The 15118-nt window shown below is 46.1% G+C and overlaps 1 protein-coding gene across 7 annotated transcripts in view; it reads right to left on the bottom strand.

Moving 5' to 3' along the window:
• LOC139387597 (casein kinase I-like) overlaps positions 1 to 15118 on the bottom strand; it is a 77139-nt gene that overhangs the window by 4449 nt on the left and 57572 nt on the right. For 3 of the 7 annotated variants that reach the window (XM_071133960.1, XM_071133959.1, XM_071133964.1), the window contains 2 exons: positions 10461 to 10544; positions 6926 to 7027 (listed from right to left, as the gene is read on the bottom strand). In XM_071133960.1, the coding sequence (XP_070990061.1) occupies positions 6926 to 7027; positions 10461 to 10544 (186 nt within the window). Of the gene's footprint in view, positions 1 to 6925; positions 7028 to 8816; positions 9123 to 10460; positions 10545 to 15118 lie in introns of those variants that run through there. The other 4 variants (XR_011629194.1, XM_071133961.1, XM_071133963.1 and 1 more) reach the window with 2 other exon arrangements.

Below are 15118 nucleotides of genomic sequence, written 5' to 3'. Positions count from 1 at the left end.
AGACATGTAATGAATAGAGCCGACACGATTCCCTATTCTACATGATAGAAATGTAATGAATAGAGCCGACATGATTCCCTATTCTACATGATAGAAATGTAATGAATAGAGCCGACACGATTCCCTATTCTACATGATAGAAATGTAATGAATAGAGCCGACACGATTCCCTATTCTACATGATAGAAATGTAATGAATAGAGCCGACACGATTCCCTATTCTACATGATAGAAATGTAATGAATAGAGCAGACACGATTCCCTATTCTACATGATAGAAATGTAATGAATAGAGCCGACATGATTCCCTATTCTACATGATAGAAATGTAATGAATAGAGCCGACATGATTCCCTATTCTACATGATAGAAATGTAATGAATAGAGCCGACACGATTCCCTATTCTACATGATAGAAATGTAATGAATAGAGCAGACATGATTCCCTATTCTACATGATAGAAATGTAATGAATAGAGCCGACACGATTCCCTATTCTACATGATAGAAATGTAATGAATAGAGCCGACACGATTCCCTATTCTACATGACAGAAATGTAATGAATAGAGCCGACATGATTCCCTATTCTACATGATAGAAATGTAATGAATAGAGCCGACATGATTCCCTATTCTACATGATAGAAATGTAATGAATAGAGCAGACACGATTCCCTATTCTACATGATAGAAATGTAATGAATAGAGCCGAGATGATTCCCTATTCTACATGATAGAAATGTAATGAATAGAGCCGACACGATTCCCTATTCTACATGATAGAAATGTAATGAATAGAGCCGACACGATTCCCTATTCTACATGATAGAAATGTAATGAATAGAGCAGACACGATTCCCTATTCTACATGATAGAAATGTAATGAATAGAGCCGAGATGATTCCCTATTCTACATGATAGAAATGTAATGAATAGAGCCGAGATGATTCCCTATTCTACATGATAGAAATGTAATGAATAGAGCCGACACGATTCCCTATTCTACATGATAGAAATGTAATGAATAGAGCCGACACGATTCCCTATTCTACATGATAGAAATGTAATGAATAGAGCCGACACGATTCCCTATTCTACATGATAGAAATGTAATGAATAGAGCCGACATGATTCCCTATTCTACATGACAGAAATGTAATGAATAGAGCCGACATGATTCCCTATTCTACATGATAGAAATGTAATGAATAGAGCCGACACGATTCCCTATTCTACATGATAGAAATGTAATGAATAGAGCAGACACGATTCCCTATTCTACATGATAGAAATGTAATGAATAGAGCCGACACGATTCCCTATTCTACATGATAGAAATGTAATGAATAGAGCAGACACGATTCCCTATTCTACATGATAGAAATGTAATGAATAGAGCCGAGATGATTCCCTATTCTACATGATAGAAATGTAATGAATAGAGCCGAGATGATTCCCTATTCTACATGATAGAAATGTAATGAATAGAGCCGAGATGATTCCCTATTCTACATGATAGAAATGTAATGAATAGAGCCGACACGATTCCCTATTCTACATGATAGAAATGTAATGAATAGAGCCGAGATGATTCCCTATTCTACATGATAGAAATGTAATGAATAGAGCCGACACGATTCCCTATTCTACATGATAGAAATGTAATGAATAGAGCCGAGATGATTCCCTATTCTACATGATAGAAATGTAATGAATAGAGCCGACACGATTCCCTATTCTACATGATAGAAATGTAATGAATAGAGCCGACATGATTCCCTATTCTACATGATAGAAATGTAATGAATAGAGCCGACATGATTCCCTATTCTACATGATAGAAATGTAATGAATAGAGCCGAGATGATTCCCTATTCTACATGATAGAAATGTAATGAATAGAGCCGACACGATTCCCTATTCTACATGATAGAAATGTAATGAATAGAGCCGACATGATTCCCTATTCTACATGATAGAAATGTAATGAATAGAGCAGACATGATTCCCTATTCTACATGACAGACATGTAATGAATAGAGCCGACACGATTCCCTATTCTACATGATAGAAATGTAATGAATAGAGCCGACATGATTCCCTATTCTACATGATAGAAATGTAATGAATAGAGCCGACACGATTCCCTATTCTACATGATAGAAATGTAATGAATAGAGCCGACACGATTCCCTATTCTACATGATAGAAATGTAATGAATAGAGCAGACATGATTCCCTATTCTACATGATAGAAATGTAATGAATAGAGCCGACACGATTCCCTATTCTACATGATAGAAATGTAATGAATAGAGCCGACACGATTCCCTATTCTACATGATAGAAATGTAATGAATAGAGCAGACATGATTCCCTATTCTACATGATAGAAATGTAATGAATAGAGCCGACACGATTCCCTATTCTACATGACAGAAATGTAATGAATAGAGCCGACATGATTCCCTATTCTACATGATAGAAATGTAATGAATAGAGCAGACATGATTCCCTATTCTACATGATAGAAATGTAATGAATAGAGCCGACACGATTCCCTATTCTACATGATAGAAATGTAATGAATAGAGCCGACACGATTCCCTATTCTACATGATAGAAATGTAATGAATAGAGCCGACACGATTCCCTATTCTACATGATAGAAATGTAATGAATAGAGCCGACACGATTCCCTATTCTACATGATAGAAATGTAATGAATAGAGCCGACACGATTCCCTATTCTACATGATAGAAATGTAATGAATAGAGCCGACACGATTCCCTATTCTACATGACAGAAATGTAATGAATAGAGCCGACACGATTCCCTATTCTACATGATAGAAATGTAATGAATAGAGCCGACACGATTCCCTATTCTACATGATAGAAATGTAATGAATAGAGCCGACACGATTCCCTATTCTACATGATAGAAATGTAATGAATAGAGCAGACATGATTCCCTATTCTACATGATAGAAATGTAATGAATAGAGCCGACACGATTCCCTATTCTACATGATAGAAATGTAATGAATAGAGCAGACACGATTCCCTATTCTACATGATAGAAATGTAATGAATAGAGCAGACACGATTCCCTATTCTACATGATAGAAATGTAATGAATAGAGCCGACACGATTCCCTATTCTACATGATAGAAATGTAATGAATAGAGCCGACATGATTCCCTATTCTACATGATAGAAATGTAATGAATAGAGCCGACACGATTCCCTATTCTACATGATAGAAATGTAATGAATAGAGCCGACATGATTCCCTATTCTACATGATAGAAATGTAATGAATAGAGCCGACACGATTCCCTATTCTACATGATAGAAATGTAATGAATAGAGCCGACATGATTCCCTATTCTACATGATAGAAATGTAATGAATAGAGCCGACACGATTCCCTATTCTACATGATAGAAATGTAATGAATAGAGCAGACACGATTCCCTATTCTACATGATAGAAATGTAATGAATAGAGCAGACATGATTCCCTATTCTACATGATAGAAATGTAATGAATAGAGCCGACACGATTCCCTATTCTACATGATAGAAATGTAATGAATAGAGCCGACACGATTCCCTATTCTACATGATAGAAATGTAATGAATAGAGCCGACACGATTCCCTATTCTACATGATAGAAATGTAATGAATAGAGCAGACATGATTCCCTATTCTACATGATAGAAATGTAATGAATAGAGCCGACACGATTCCCTATTCTACATGATAGAAATGTAATGAATAGAGCCGACACGATTCCCTATTCTACATGATAGAAATGTAATGAATAGAGCCGACACGATTCCCTATTCTACATGATAGAAATGTAATGAATAGAGCAGACATGATTCCCTATTCTACATGATAGAAATGTAATGAATAGAGCCGACACGATTCCCTATTCTACATGATAGAAATGTAATGAATAGAGCCGACACGATTCCCTATTCTACATGATAGAAATGTAATGAATAGAGCCGACACGATTCCCTATTCTACATGATAGAAATGTAATGAATAGAGCCGACATGATTCCCTATTCTACATGATAGAAATGTAATGAATAGAGCCGACACGATTCCCTATTCTACATGACAGAAATGTAATGAATAGAGCCGACACGATTCCCTATTCTACATGATAGAAATGTAATGAATAGAGCAGACACGATTCCCTATTCTACATGATAGAAATGTAATGAATAGAGCCGACACGATTCCCTATTCTACATGATAGAAATGTAATGAATAGAGCCGACATGATTCCCTATTCTACATGATAGAAATGTAATGAATAGAGCAGACATGATTCCCTATTCTACATGATAGAAATGTAATGAATAGAGCAGACACGATTCCCTATTCTACATGATAGAAATGTAATGAATAGAGCAGACATGATTCCCTATTCTACATGATAGAAATGTAATGAATAGAGCCGACATGATTCCCTATTCTACATGATAGAAATGTAATGAATAGAGCAGACATGATTCCCTATTCTACATGATAGAAATGTAATGAATAGAGCAGACACGATTCCCTATTCTACATGATAGAAATGTAATGAATAGAGCAGACACGATTCCCTATTCTACATGATAGAAATGTAATGAATAGAGCAGACATGATTCCCTATTCTACATGATAGAAATGTAATGAATAGAGCAGACATGATTCCCTATTCTACATGATAGAAATGTAATGAATAGAGCCGAGATGATTCCCTATTCTACATGATAGAAATGTAATGAATAGAGCCGACACGATTCCCTATTCTACATCATATCTTCTACTCAATACATTCAGAAGGCTCACAAGCTCGGTCATAATCATTTGTAATGTTGCCTAATGTTATGAGATGAAAACTGGTTTCCTCAAGATGGTTGTGTGATTCCAGAAACATTAGAAGTTTCCACTGTCCTGTTATAGAAATGATGTGATCAGACTGCATGTTCAGCTGGCTACTTGATCCCTCTTACAGTGACTTAATGCTCCAGCCAACAATGGCCCCTTCTGAGATGGTCCCATATGCCCTATATAGCAAACTACTGTTGACCAGGGCCCATGTGGCTCTGGTCAAAAGTAGTGCACTACACATAGGGCATTTGGGATGCAAACAAATTACACTGAACACTACCCACACTAGATGGTATTACATTGATTAATTAAATCCATCTATATAAGACTTGCGACCAACCACAAGGTGACCTCAGTTCGAGGGAATGATGAAACATTCTAATAGCACAAGTTTTCCTTTAGTCACTGTCTCTCCCACAGTTAGTCCCTCGCCCCAGTAGCATTATTAGTCCCTCGACCCCGGTAGGATACAGTTAGTCCCTCGCCCCAGTAGCATTATTAGTCCCTCGCCCCCGGTAGGATACAGTTAGTCCCTCGGCCCCAGTAGCATTATTAGTCCCTCGCCCCAGTAGCATTATTAGTCCCTTGACCCCGGTAGGATACAGTTAGTCCCTCGCCCCAGTAGCATTATTAGTCCCTCGACCCCGTAGGATACAGTTAGTCCCTCGACCCCGGTAGGATACAGTTAGTCCCTCGCCCCAGTAGCATTATTAGTCCCTCGCCCCAGTAGGATACAGTTAGTCCCTCGCCCCCGTAGGATACAGTTAGTCCCTCGCCCCCGTAGGATACAGTTAGTCCCTCGCCCCAGTAGCATTATTAGTCCCTCGACCCCGGTAGGATACAGTTAGTCCCTCGACCCCGGTAGGATACAGTTAGTCCCTCGACCCCGGTAGGATACAGTTAGTCCCTCGACCCCGGTAGGATACAGTTAGTCCCTCGCCCCAGTAGCATTATTAGTCCCTCGACCCCATAGGATACAGTTAGTCCCTCGCCCCAGTAGGATACAGTTAGTCCCTCGACCCCGGTAGGATACAGTTAGTCCCTCGACCCCGGTAGGATACAGTTAGTCCCTCGACCCCGGTAGGATACAGTTAGTCCCTCGACCCCGGTAGGATACAGTTAGTCCCTCGCCCCAGTAGCATTATTAGTCCCTCGACCCCGTAGGATACAGTTAGTCCCTCGACCCCAGTAGCATTATTAGTCCCTCGCCCCAGTAGCATTATTAGTCCCTCGACCCCGTAGGATACAGTTAGTCCCTCGCCCCAGTAGGATACAGTCAGTTCCTCGACCCCGTAGGATACAGTTAGTCCCTCGACCCCGTAGGATACAGTTAGTCCCTCGCCCCCGGTAGGATACAGTTAGTCCCTCGACCCCGGTAGGATACAGTTGGTCAGTCCCTCGACCCCGGTAGGATACAGTTGGTCAGTCCCTCGACCCCGGTAGGATACAGTTGGTCAGTCCCTCGACCCCGGTAGGATACAGTTGGTCAGTCCCTCGACCCCGGTAGGATACAGTTGGTCAGTCCCTCGACCCCGGTAGGATACAGTTGGTCAGTCCCTCGACCCCGGTAGGATACAGTTAGTCAGTCCCTCGACCCCGGTAGGATACAGTTAGTCAGTCCCTCGACCCCGGTAGGATACAGTTAGTCAGTCCCTCGACCCCGGTAGGATACAGTTAGTCAGTCCCTCGACCCCGGTAGGATACAGTTAGTCAGTCCCTCGACCCCGGTAGGATAGAGTTAGTCAGTCCCTCGACCCCGGTAGGATAGAGTTAGTTAGTCCCTCGGCCCCGGTAGGATACAGTTAGTCCCTCGACCCCGGTAGGATATAAGCCTAGTATGAAGTGTGCACAATGTGAGGGGAAAAGTGGGTAAGGAGAATGAGTTGGAGAAAGAAAAACGTGAGCAGAGACTAGTGCTGCAGAAAGAGAGCTAGGAGAGGAAAAACAAGGAGAAAGAGAAAGAAAGCAAGAGACAAGAGGCAGAGTGTTGAACATTGCGGGGCGACGCCCACAGCCCAGTACCTGGACAGAGCCCCCCAGCCTATCAGCTGTTAGATGGGACCCCAGCAGCTCCCTATTGGTCACTGGAGTGGGCTGGGAATCACTTCCTTTGGGTTCTGGCGACTGGCATGACAGCAAAGGAGGAAGTAGAGGGAGGAGATGGTGAGGGAGGAAGTAGAGGGAGGAGATGGTGAGGGAGGAAGTAGAGGGAGGAGATGGTGAGGGAGGAAGTAGAGGGAGAGGGAGAAAGTAGAGGGAAGAGATGGTGAGGGAGAAAGTAGAGGGAGGAGATGGTGTAGGAGGAGATGGTGAGGGAGGAAGTAGAGGGAAGAGATGGTGAGGGAGAAAGTAGAGGGAGGAGATGGTGAAGGAAGAGATGGTGAGGGAGAAAGTAGAGGGAGGAGATGGTGAGGGAGGAGATGGTGAGGGAGGAGATGGTGAGGGAAGAGGGTGAGGGAGGAGATGGTGAGGGAAGAGGGTGAGGGAGGAGATGGTGAGGGAAGAGGTAGAGGGAGAAGATGGTGAGGGAGGAGATGGTGAGGGAGGAAGTAGAGGGAGGAGATGGTGAGGGAGGAAGTAGAGGGAGAGGGAGAAAGTAGAGGGAGGAGATGGTGTAGGAGGAGATGGTGAGGGAGGAAGTAGAGGGAAGAGATGGTGAGGGAGAAAGTAGAGGGAGGAGATGGTGAAGGAGGAGATGGTGAGGGAGAAAGTAGAGGGAGGAGATGGTGAGGGAGGAGATGGTGAGGGAGGAGATGGTGAGGGAGGAGATGGTGAGGGAGGAGATGGTGAGGGAGGAGGTAGAGGGAGAAGATGGTGAGGGAGGAGATGGTGAGGGAGGAAGTAGAGGGAGGAGATGGTGAGGGAGGAAGTAGAGGGAGGAGATGGTGAAGGAGGAGATGGTGAGGGAGGAAGTAGAGGGAGGAGATGGTGAAGGAGGAAGTAGAGGGAGGAGATGGTGAGGGAGGAAGTAGAGGGAGGAGATGGTGAAGGAGGAGATGGTGAGGGAGGAAGTAGAGGGAGGAGATGGTGAGGGAGGAAGTAGAGGGAGGAGATGGTGAAGGAGGAGATGGTGAGGGAGAAAGTAGAGGGAGGAGATGGTGAAGGAGGAGATGGTGAAGGAGGAGGAAGTAGAGGGAGGAAGTAGAGGGAGGAGATGGTGAAGGAGGAGATGGTGAGGGAGAAAGTAGAGGGAGGAGATGGTGAAGGAGGAGATGGTGAAGGAGGAGATGGTGAAGGAGGAGATGGTGAAGGAGGAGGAAGTAGAGGGAGGAAGTAGAGGGAGGAGATGGTGAAGATGGTGAGGGAGGAAGTAGAGGGAGGAGATGGTGGAGGAGGAGATGGTGAAGGAGGAGATGGTGAGGGAGGAAGTAGAGGGAGGAGATGGTGGAGGAGGAGATGGTGAGGGAGGAAGTAGAGGGAGGAGATGGTGAGGGAGGAGATGGTGAGGGAGGAGATGGTGAGGGAGGAAGTAGAGGGAGGAGATGGTGGAGGAGGAGATGGTGAGGGAGGAAGTAGAGGGAGGAGATGGTGAGGGAGGAAGTAGAGGGAGGAGATGGTGAGTGAGGAAGTAGAGGGAGGAAGTAGAGGGAGGAAGTAGAGGGAGGAGATGGTGAGGGAGGAAGTAGAGGGAGGAGATGGTGAGGGAGGAAGTAGAGGGAGGAAGTAGAGGGAGGAAGTAGAGGGAGGAGATGGTGAGGGAGGAAGTAGAGGGAGGAAGTAGAGGGAGGAAGTAGAGGGAGGAGATGGTGAGGGAGGAGGTAGAGGGAGGAGATGGTAAGGGAGGAAGTAGAGGGAGGAAGTAGAGGGAGGAGATGGTAAAGGAGGAGATGGTGAGGGAGGAAGTAGAGGGAGGAGTTGGTAAAGGAGGAGATGGTAAAGGAGGAGATGGTGGAGGAGGAAAGAAACAGAAAAACAGCGTTTAAAGACGGCTCTCTCCCGGTCAGCAGTTAGGCAGCTACTTAGACACTGCTCTACCGGAGGACAGACAGACCTGAGGGGCAGTGCGGTGACGGGGGAAGAAAAGAGTGCACGTGAGGAGGAGTGCATGACAGAAGACTACTCGTGTGACATGAAGAAACACAAGCGGCTGTAGAAGCCACTGGTGTGAGCTGAGACTGAACAAGCTGCTGCTATGAGACTGGCTTCGGTTGGTGGGTCTGGTGCTGCTGTTATGAGACTGGCTTCGGTTGGTGGGTCTGGTGGCATTGTCAGTGGCAATCTGTGGTTTGATGAGTAAGGCCAGTTATACAGTTAGTTTAGCCTAGATACCAGTCTGTTTCTAGTTTCTTTAATAGAGCCTGGATACCAGTCTGTTTCTAGTTTCTTTAATAGAGCCTGGATACCTGTCTGTTTTTGCTCTCTTGCCAACTCCTTATAGAACTGTTGTGACAAACTGTTTGGCTTGACAATCAGAGTAGGAGTAGGCAAAAGCACCAAAAGATCTGGGACCAGGCTACAGATCTGGGACCAGGCTACGGATCTGGGACCAGGCTACGGATCTGGGACCAGGCTACGGATCTGGGACCAGGCTACGGATCTGGGACCAGGCTACAGATCTGGGACCAGGCTACAGATCTGGGACCAGGCTACGGATCTGGGACCAGGCTACGGATCTGGGACCAGGCTACGGATCTGGGACCAGGCTACAGATCTGGGACCAGGCTACAGATCTGGGACCAGGCTACGGATCTGGGACCAGGCTACAGATCTGGGACCAGGCTACAGATCTGGGACCAGGCTACAGATCTGGGACCAGGCTACGGATCTGGGACCAGGCTACGGATCTGGGACCAGGCTACGGATCTGGGACCAGGCTACGGATCTGGGACCAGGCTACGGATCTGGGACCAGGCTACGGATCTGGGACCAGGCTACGGATCTGGGACCAGGCTACAGATCTGGGACCAGGCTACGGATCTGGGACCAGGCTACGGATCTGGGACCAGGCTACAGATCTGGGACCAGGCTACAGATCTGGGACCAGGCTACAGATCTGGGACCAGGCTACAGATCTGGGACCAGGCTACAGATCTGGGACCAGGCTACAGATCTGGGACCAGGCTACAGATCTGGGACCAGGCTACAGATCTGGGACCAGGCTACAGATCTGGGACCAGGCTACAGATCTGGGACCAGGCTACAGATCTGGGACTAGGCTACAGATCTGGGACCAGGCTACAGATCTGGGACCAGGCTACAGATCTGGGACCAGGCTACAGATCTGGGACCAGGCTACAGATCTGGGACCAGGCTACAGATCTGGGACCAGGCTACAGATCTGGGACCAGGCTACAGATCTGGGACCAGGCTACAGATCTGGGACCAGGCTACAGATCTGGGACCAGGCTACAGATCTGGGACCAGGCTACAGATCTGGGACCAGGCTACAGTTAGTTAGTAAGAAGCTGCCAATTTGGAACATTGTAAATTGAAAATTCTGCTAATGCTGAATGACATTTGTGAAATGTGTGTGTTCAGTGTATGTTTGTGTGTGTGTTCAGTGTATGTTTGTGTGTGTGTTCAGTGTATGTGTGTGTGTGTTCAGTGTGTGTCCTACCTGGTTTTTGGTCTGCTGCGCTGCCTTGTCTCTGCTGCTGGACTGTAGGAGGGGCTCACTGGGGACTGGACCAATAGGAGTGGGCTGAGGACAGAGGTTAAAGGTCATCATTAACTAAAAGGCTGAGGAGGAGTCACAGGTTAAAAGTGAACAGAACATGTTATTTTTCTGAAAGCCATGTCCTACATCAAACTGTTCATCAGAGCCATATCCTACATCAAGCTGTTCACCAGAGCCATGTCCTACATCAAGCTGTTCACCAGAGCCATGTCCTACATCAAGCTGTTCATCAGAGCCATGTCCTACATCAAGCTGTTCATCAGAGCCATGTCCTACATCAAGCTGTTCATCAGAGCCATATCCTACATCAAGCTGTTCATCAGAGCCATGTCCTACATCAAGCTGTTCATCAGAGCCATGTCCTACATCAAGCTGTTCATCAGAGCCATGTCCTACATCAAGCTGTTCATCAGAGCCATGTCCTACATCAAGCTGTTCATCAGAGCCATATCCTACATCAAGCTGTTCATCAGAGCCATATCCTACATCAAGCTGTTCATCAGAGCCATGTCCTACATCAAACTGTTCATTAGAGCCATGTCCTACATCAAGCTGTTCATCAGAGCCATGTCCTACATCAAGCTGTTCATCAGAGCCATGTCCTACATCAAGCTGTTCATCAGAGCCATGTCCTACATCAAGCTGTTCATCAGAGCCATGTCCTACATCAAGCTGTTCATCAGAGCCATGTCCTACATCAAGCTGTTCATCAGAGCCATGTCCTACATCAAGCTGTTCATCAGAGCCATGTCCTACATCAAGCTGTTCATCACAGCTATATCCTACATCAAGCTGTTCATCAGAGCAATGTCCAAAATGGAACCCTGTAATTTCCTACACATAGTGCACTACTATTGGCTAAAGTTACAAATAGAACTCACTCAAACATTAACATCAAATCTATGACATAGGGGTAATACTACAGTAATACTGAGGGGCTAGGGTTAGAACTGAGGGGCTAGGGTTAGAACTGAGGGGCTAGGGTTAGGACTGAGGGGCTAGGGTTAGGACTGGGGGTAATACTACAGTAATACTGAGGGGCTAGGGATAGAACTGAGGGGTAATACTACAGTAATACTGAGGGGCTAGGGTTAGGACTGAGGGGTAATACTACAGTAATACTGAGGGGCTAGGATTAGAACTGAGGGGTAATACTACAGTAATACTGAGGGGCTAGGGTTAGGACTGAGGGGTAATACTACAGTAATACTGAGGGGCTAGGATTAGAACTGAGGGGTAATACTACAGTAATACTGAGGGGCTAGGGTTAGGACTGAGGGGTAATACTACAGTAATACTGAGGGGCTAGGATTAGGACTGAGGGGTAATACTACAGTAATAATGAGGGGCTAGGATTAGAACTGAGGGGCTAGGGTTAGGACTGAGGGGCTAGGGGTAGGACTGAGGGGCTAGGGGTAGGACTGAGGGGCTAGGGTTAGAACTGAGGGGCTAGGGTTAGAACTGAGGGGCTAGGGTTAGAACTGAGGGGCTAGGGTTAGAACTGAGGGGCTAGGGTTAGAACTGAGGGGCTAGGGTTAGAACTGAGGGGCTAGGGTTAGAACTGAGGGGCTAGGGTTAGGACTGAGGGGTTAGGGTTAGAACTGAGGGGCTATGGTTAGAACTGAGGGGCTAGGGTTAGAACTGAGGGGTAATACTACAGTAATACTGAGGGGCTAGGGTTAGAACTGAGGGGCTAGGGTTAGAACTGAGTGGCTAGGGTTAGAACTGAGGGGTTAGGGTTAGAACTGAGGGGCTAGGGTTAGAACTGAGGGGTAATACTAGGGTTAGAACTGAGGGGCTAGGGTTAGGACTGAGGGGCTAGGGTTAGAACTGAGGGGTTAGGGTTAGAACTGAGGGGCTAGGGTTAGAACTGAGGGGCTAGGGTTAGGACTGAGGGGCTAGGGTTAGGACTGAGGGGCTAGGGTTAGGACTGAGGGGCTAGGGTTAGGACTGAGGGGCTAGGGTTAGGACTGAGGGGTAATACTACAGTAATACTGAGGGGCTAGGGTTAGGACTGAGGGGCTAGGGTTAGGACTGAGGGGCTAGGGTTAGGACTGAGGGGTAATACTAGGGTTAGGACTGAGAGGTAATACTAGGGTTAGGACTGAGAGGTAATACTAGGGTTAGGACTGAGGGGTAATACTAGGGTTAGGACTGAGGGGTAATACTAGGGTTAGGACTGAGGGGTAATACTAGGGTTAGGACTGAGGGGTAATACTAGGGTTAGGACTGAGAGGTAATACTAGGGTTAGGACTGAGGGGTAATACTAGGGTTAGGACTGAGGGGTAATACTAGGGTTAGGACTGAGGGGTAATACTAGGGTTAGGACTGAGGGGTAATACTAGGGTTAGAACTGAGGGGTAATACTAGGGTTAGGACTGAGGGGTAATACTAGGGTTAGGACTGAGGGGTAATACTAGGGTTAGGACTGAGGGGTAATACTAGGGTTAGGACTGAGGGGTAATACTAGGGTTAGGACTGAGGGGTAATACTAGGGTTAGGACTGAGGGGTAATACTAGGGTTAGGACTGAGGGGTAATACTAGGGTTAGGACTGAGGGGTAATACTAGGGTTAGGACTGAGGGGTAATACTAGGGTTAGGACTGGGGTAATACTAGGGTTAGGACTGAGGGGTAATACTAGGGTTAGGACTGAGGGGTAATACTAGGGTTAGGACTGAGGGGTAATACTAGGGTTAGAACTGAGGGGTAATACTAGGGTTAGGACTGAGGGGTAATACTAGGGTTAGGACTGAGGGGTAATACTAGGGTTAGGACTGAGGGGTAATACTAGGGTTAGGACTGAGGGGTAATACTAGGGTTAGGACTGAGGGGTAATACTAGGGTTAGGACTGAGGGGTAATACTAGGGTTAGGACTGAGGGGTAATACTAGGGTTAGGACTGAGGGGTAATACTAGGGTTAGGACTGAGGGGTAATACTAGGGTTAGGACTGAGGGGTAATACTAGGGTTAGGACTGAGGGGTAATACTAGGGTTAGGACTGAGGGGTAATACTAGGGTTAGGACTGAGGGGTAATACTAGGGTTAGGACTGAGGGGTAATACTAGGGTTAGGACTGAGGGGTAATACTAGGGTTAGGACTGGGGTAATACTAGGGTTAGGACTGAGGGGTAATACTAGGGTTAGAACTGAGGGGTAATACTAGGGTTAGGACTGAGGGGTAATACTAGGGTTAGAACTGAGGGGTAATACTAGGGTTAGGACTGAGGGGTAATACTAGGGTTAGGACTGAGGGGTAATACTAGGGTTAGGACTGAGGGGTAATACTAGGGTTAGGACTGAGGGGTAATACTAGGGTTAGGACTGAGGGGTAATACTAGGGTTAGGACTGAGGGGTAATACTAGGGTTAGGACTGAGGGGTAATACTAGGGTTAGGACTGAGGGGTAATACTAGGGTTAGGACTGAGGGGTAATACTAGGGTTAGGACTGAGGGGTAATACTAGGGTTAGGACTGAGGGGTAATACTAGGGTTAGAACTGAGGGGTAATACTAGGGTTAGGACTGAGGGGTAATACTAGGGTTAGGACTGAGGGGTAATACTAGGGTTAGGACTGAGGGGTAATACTAGGGTTAGGACTGAGGGGTAATACTAGGGTTAGGACTGAGAGGTTATACTAGGGTTAGGACTGAGGGGTAATACTAGGGTTAGGACTGAGGGGTAATACTAGGGTTAGAACTGAGGGGTAATACTAGGGTTAGAACTGAGGGGTAATACTAGGGTTAGCACTGAGGGGTAATACTAGGGTTAGCACTGAGGGGTAATACTAGGGTTAGGACTGAGGGGTTATACTAGGGTTAGGACTGAGGGGTAATACTAGGGTTAGGACTGAGGGGTAATACTAGGGTTAGGACTGAGGGGTAATACTAGGGTTAGGACTGAGGGGTAATACTAGGGTTAGGACTGAGGGGTAATACTAGGGTTAGGACTGAGGGGTAATACTAGGGTTAGAACTGAGGGGTAATACTAGGGTTAGAACTGAGGGGTAATACTAGGGTTAGGACTGAGGGGTAATACTAGGGTTAGGACTGAGGGGTAATACTAGGGTTAGAACTGAGGGGTAATACTAGGGTTAGGACTGAGGGGTAATACTAGGGTTAGGACTGAGGGGTAATACTAGGGTTAGGACTGAGGGGTAATACTAGGGTTAGGACTGAGGGGTAATACTAGGGTTAGGACTGAGAGGTTATACTAGGGTTAGGACTGAGGGGTAATACTAGGGTTAGGACTGAGGGGTAATACTAGGGTTAGAACTGAGGGGTAATACTAGGGTTAGAACTGAGGGGTAATACTAGGGTTAGGACTGAGGGGTAATACTAGGGTTAGGACTGAGGGGTAATACTAGGGTTAGGACTGAGGGGTAATACTAGGGTTAGAACTGAGGGGTAATACTAGGGTTAGGACTGAGGTGTAATACTAGGGTTAGGACTGAGGGGTAATACTAGGGTTAGGACTGAGGGGTAATACTAGGGTTAGAACTGAGGGGTAATACTAGGGTTAGAACTGAGGGGTAATACTAGGGTTAGGACTGAGGGGTAATACTAGGGTTAGGACTGAGGGGTAATACTAGGGTTAG

This window comes from Oncorhynchus clarkii, chromosome 28 (assembly GCF_045791955.1).
Source record: "Oncorhynchus clarkii lewisi isolate Uvic-CL-2024 chromosome 28, UVic_Ocla_1.0, whole genome shotgun sequence".
Taxonomy (NCBI): domain Eukaryota; kingdom Metazoa; phylum Chordata; class Actinopteri; order Salmoniformes; family Salmonidae; genus Oncorhynchus; species Oncorhynchus clarkii.
This window is presented reverse-complemented; position numbering and strand designations above follow the sequence as displayed.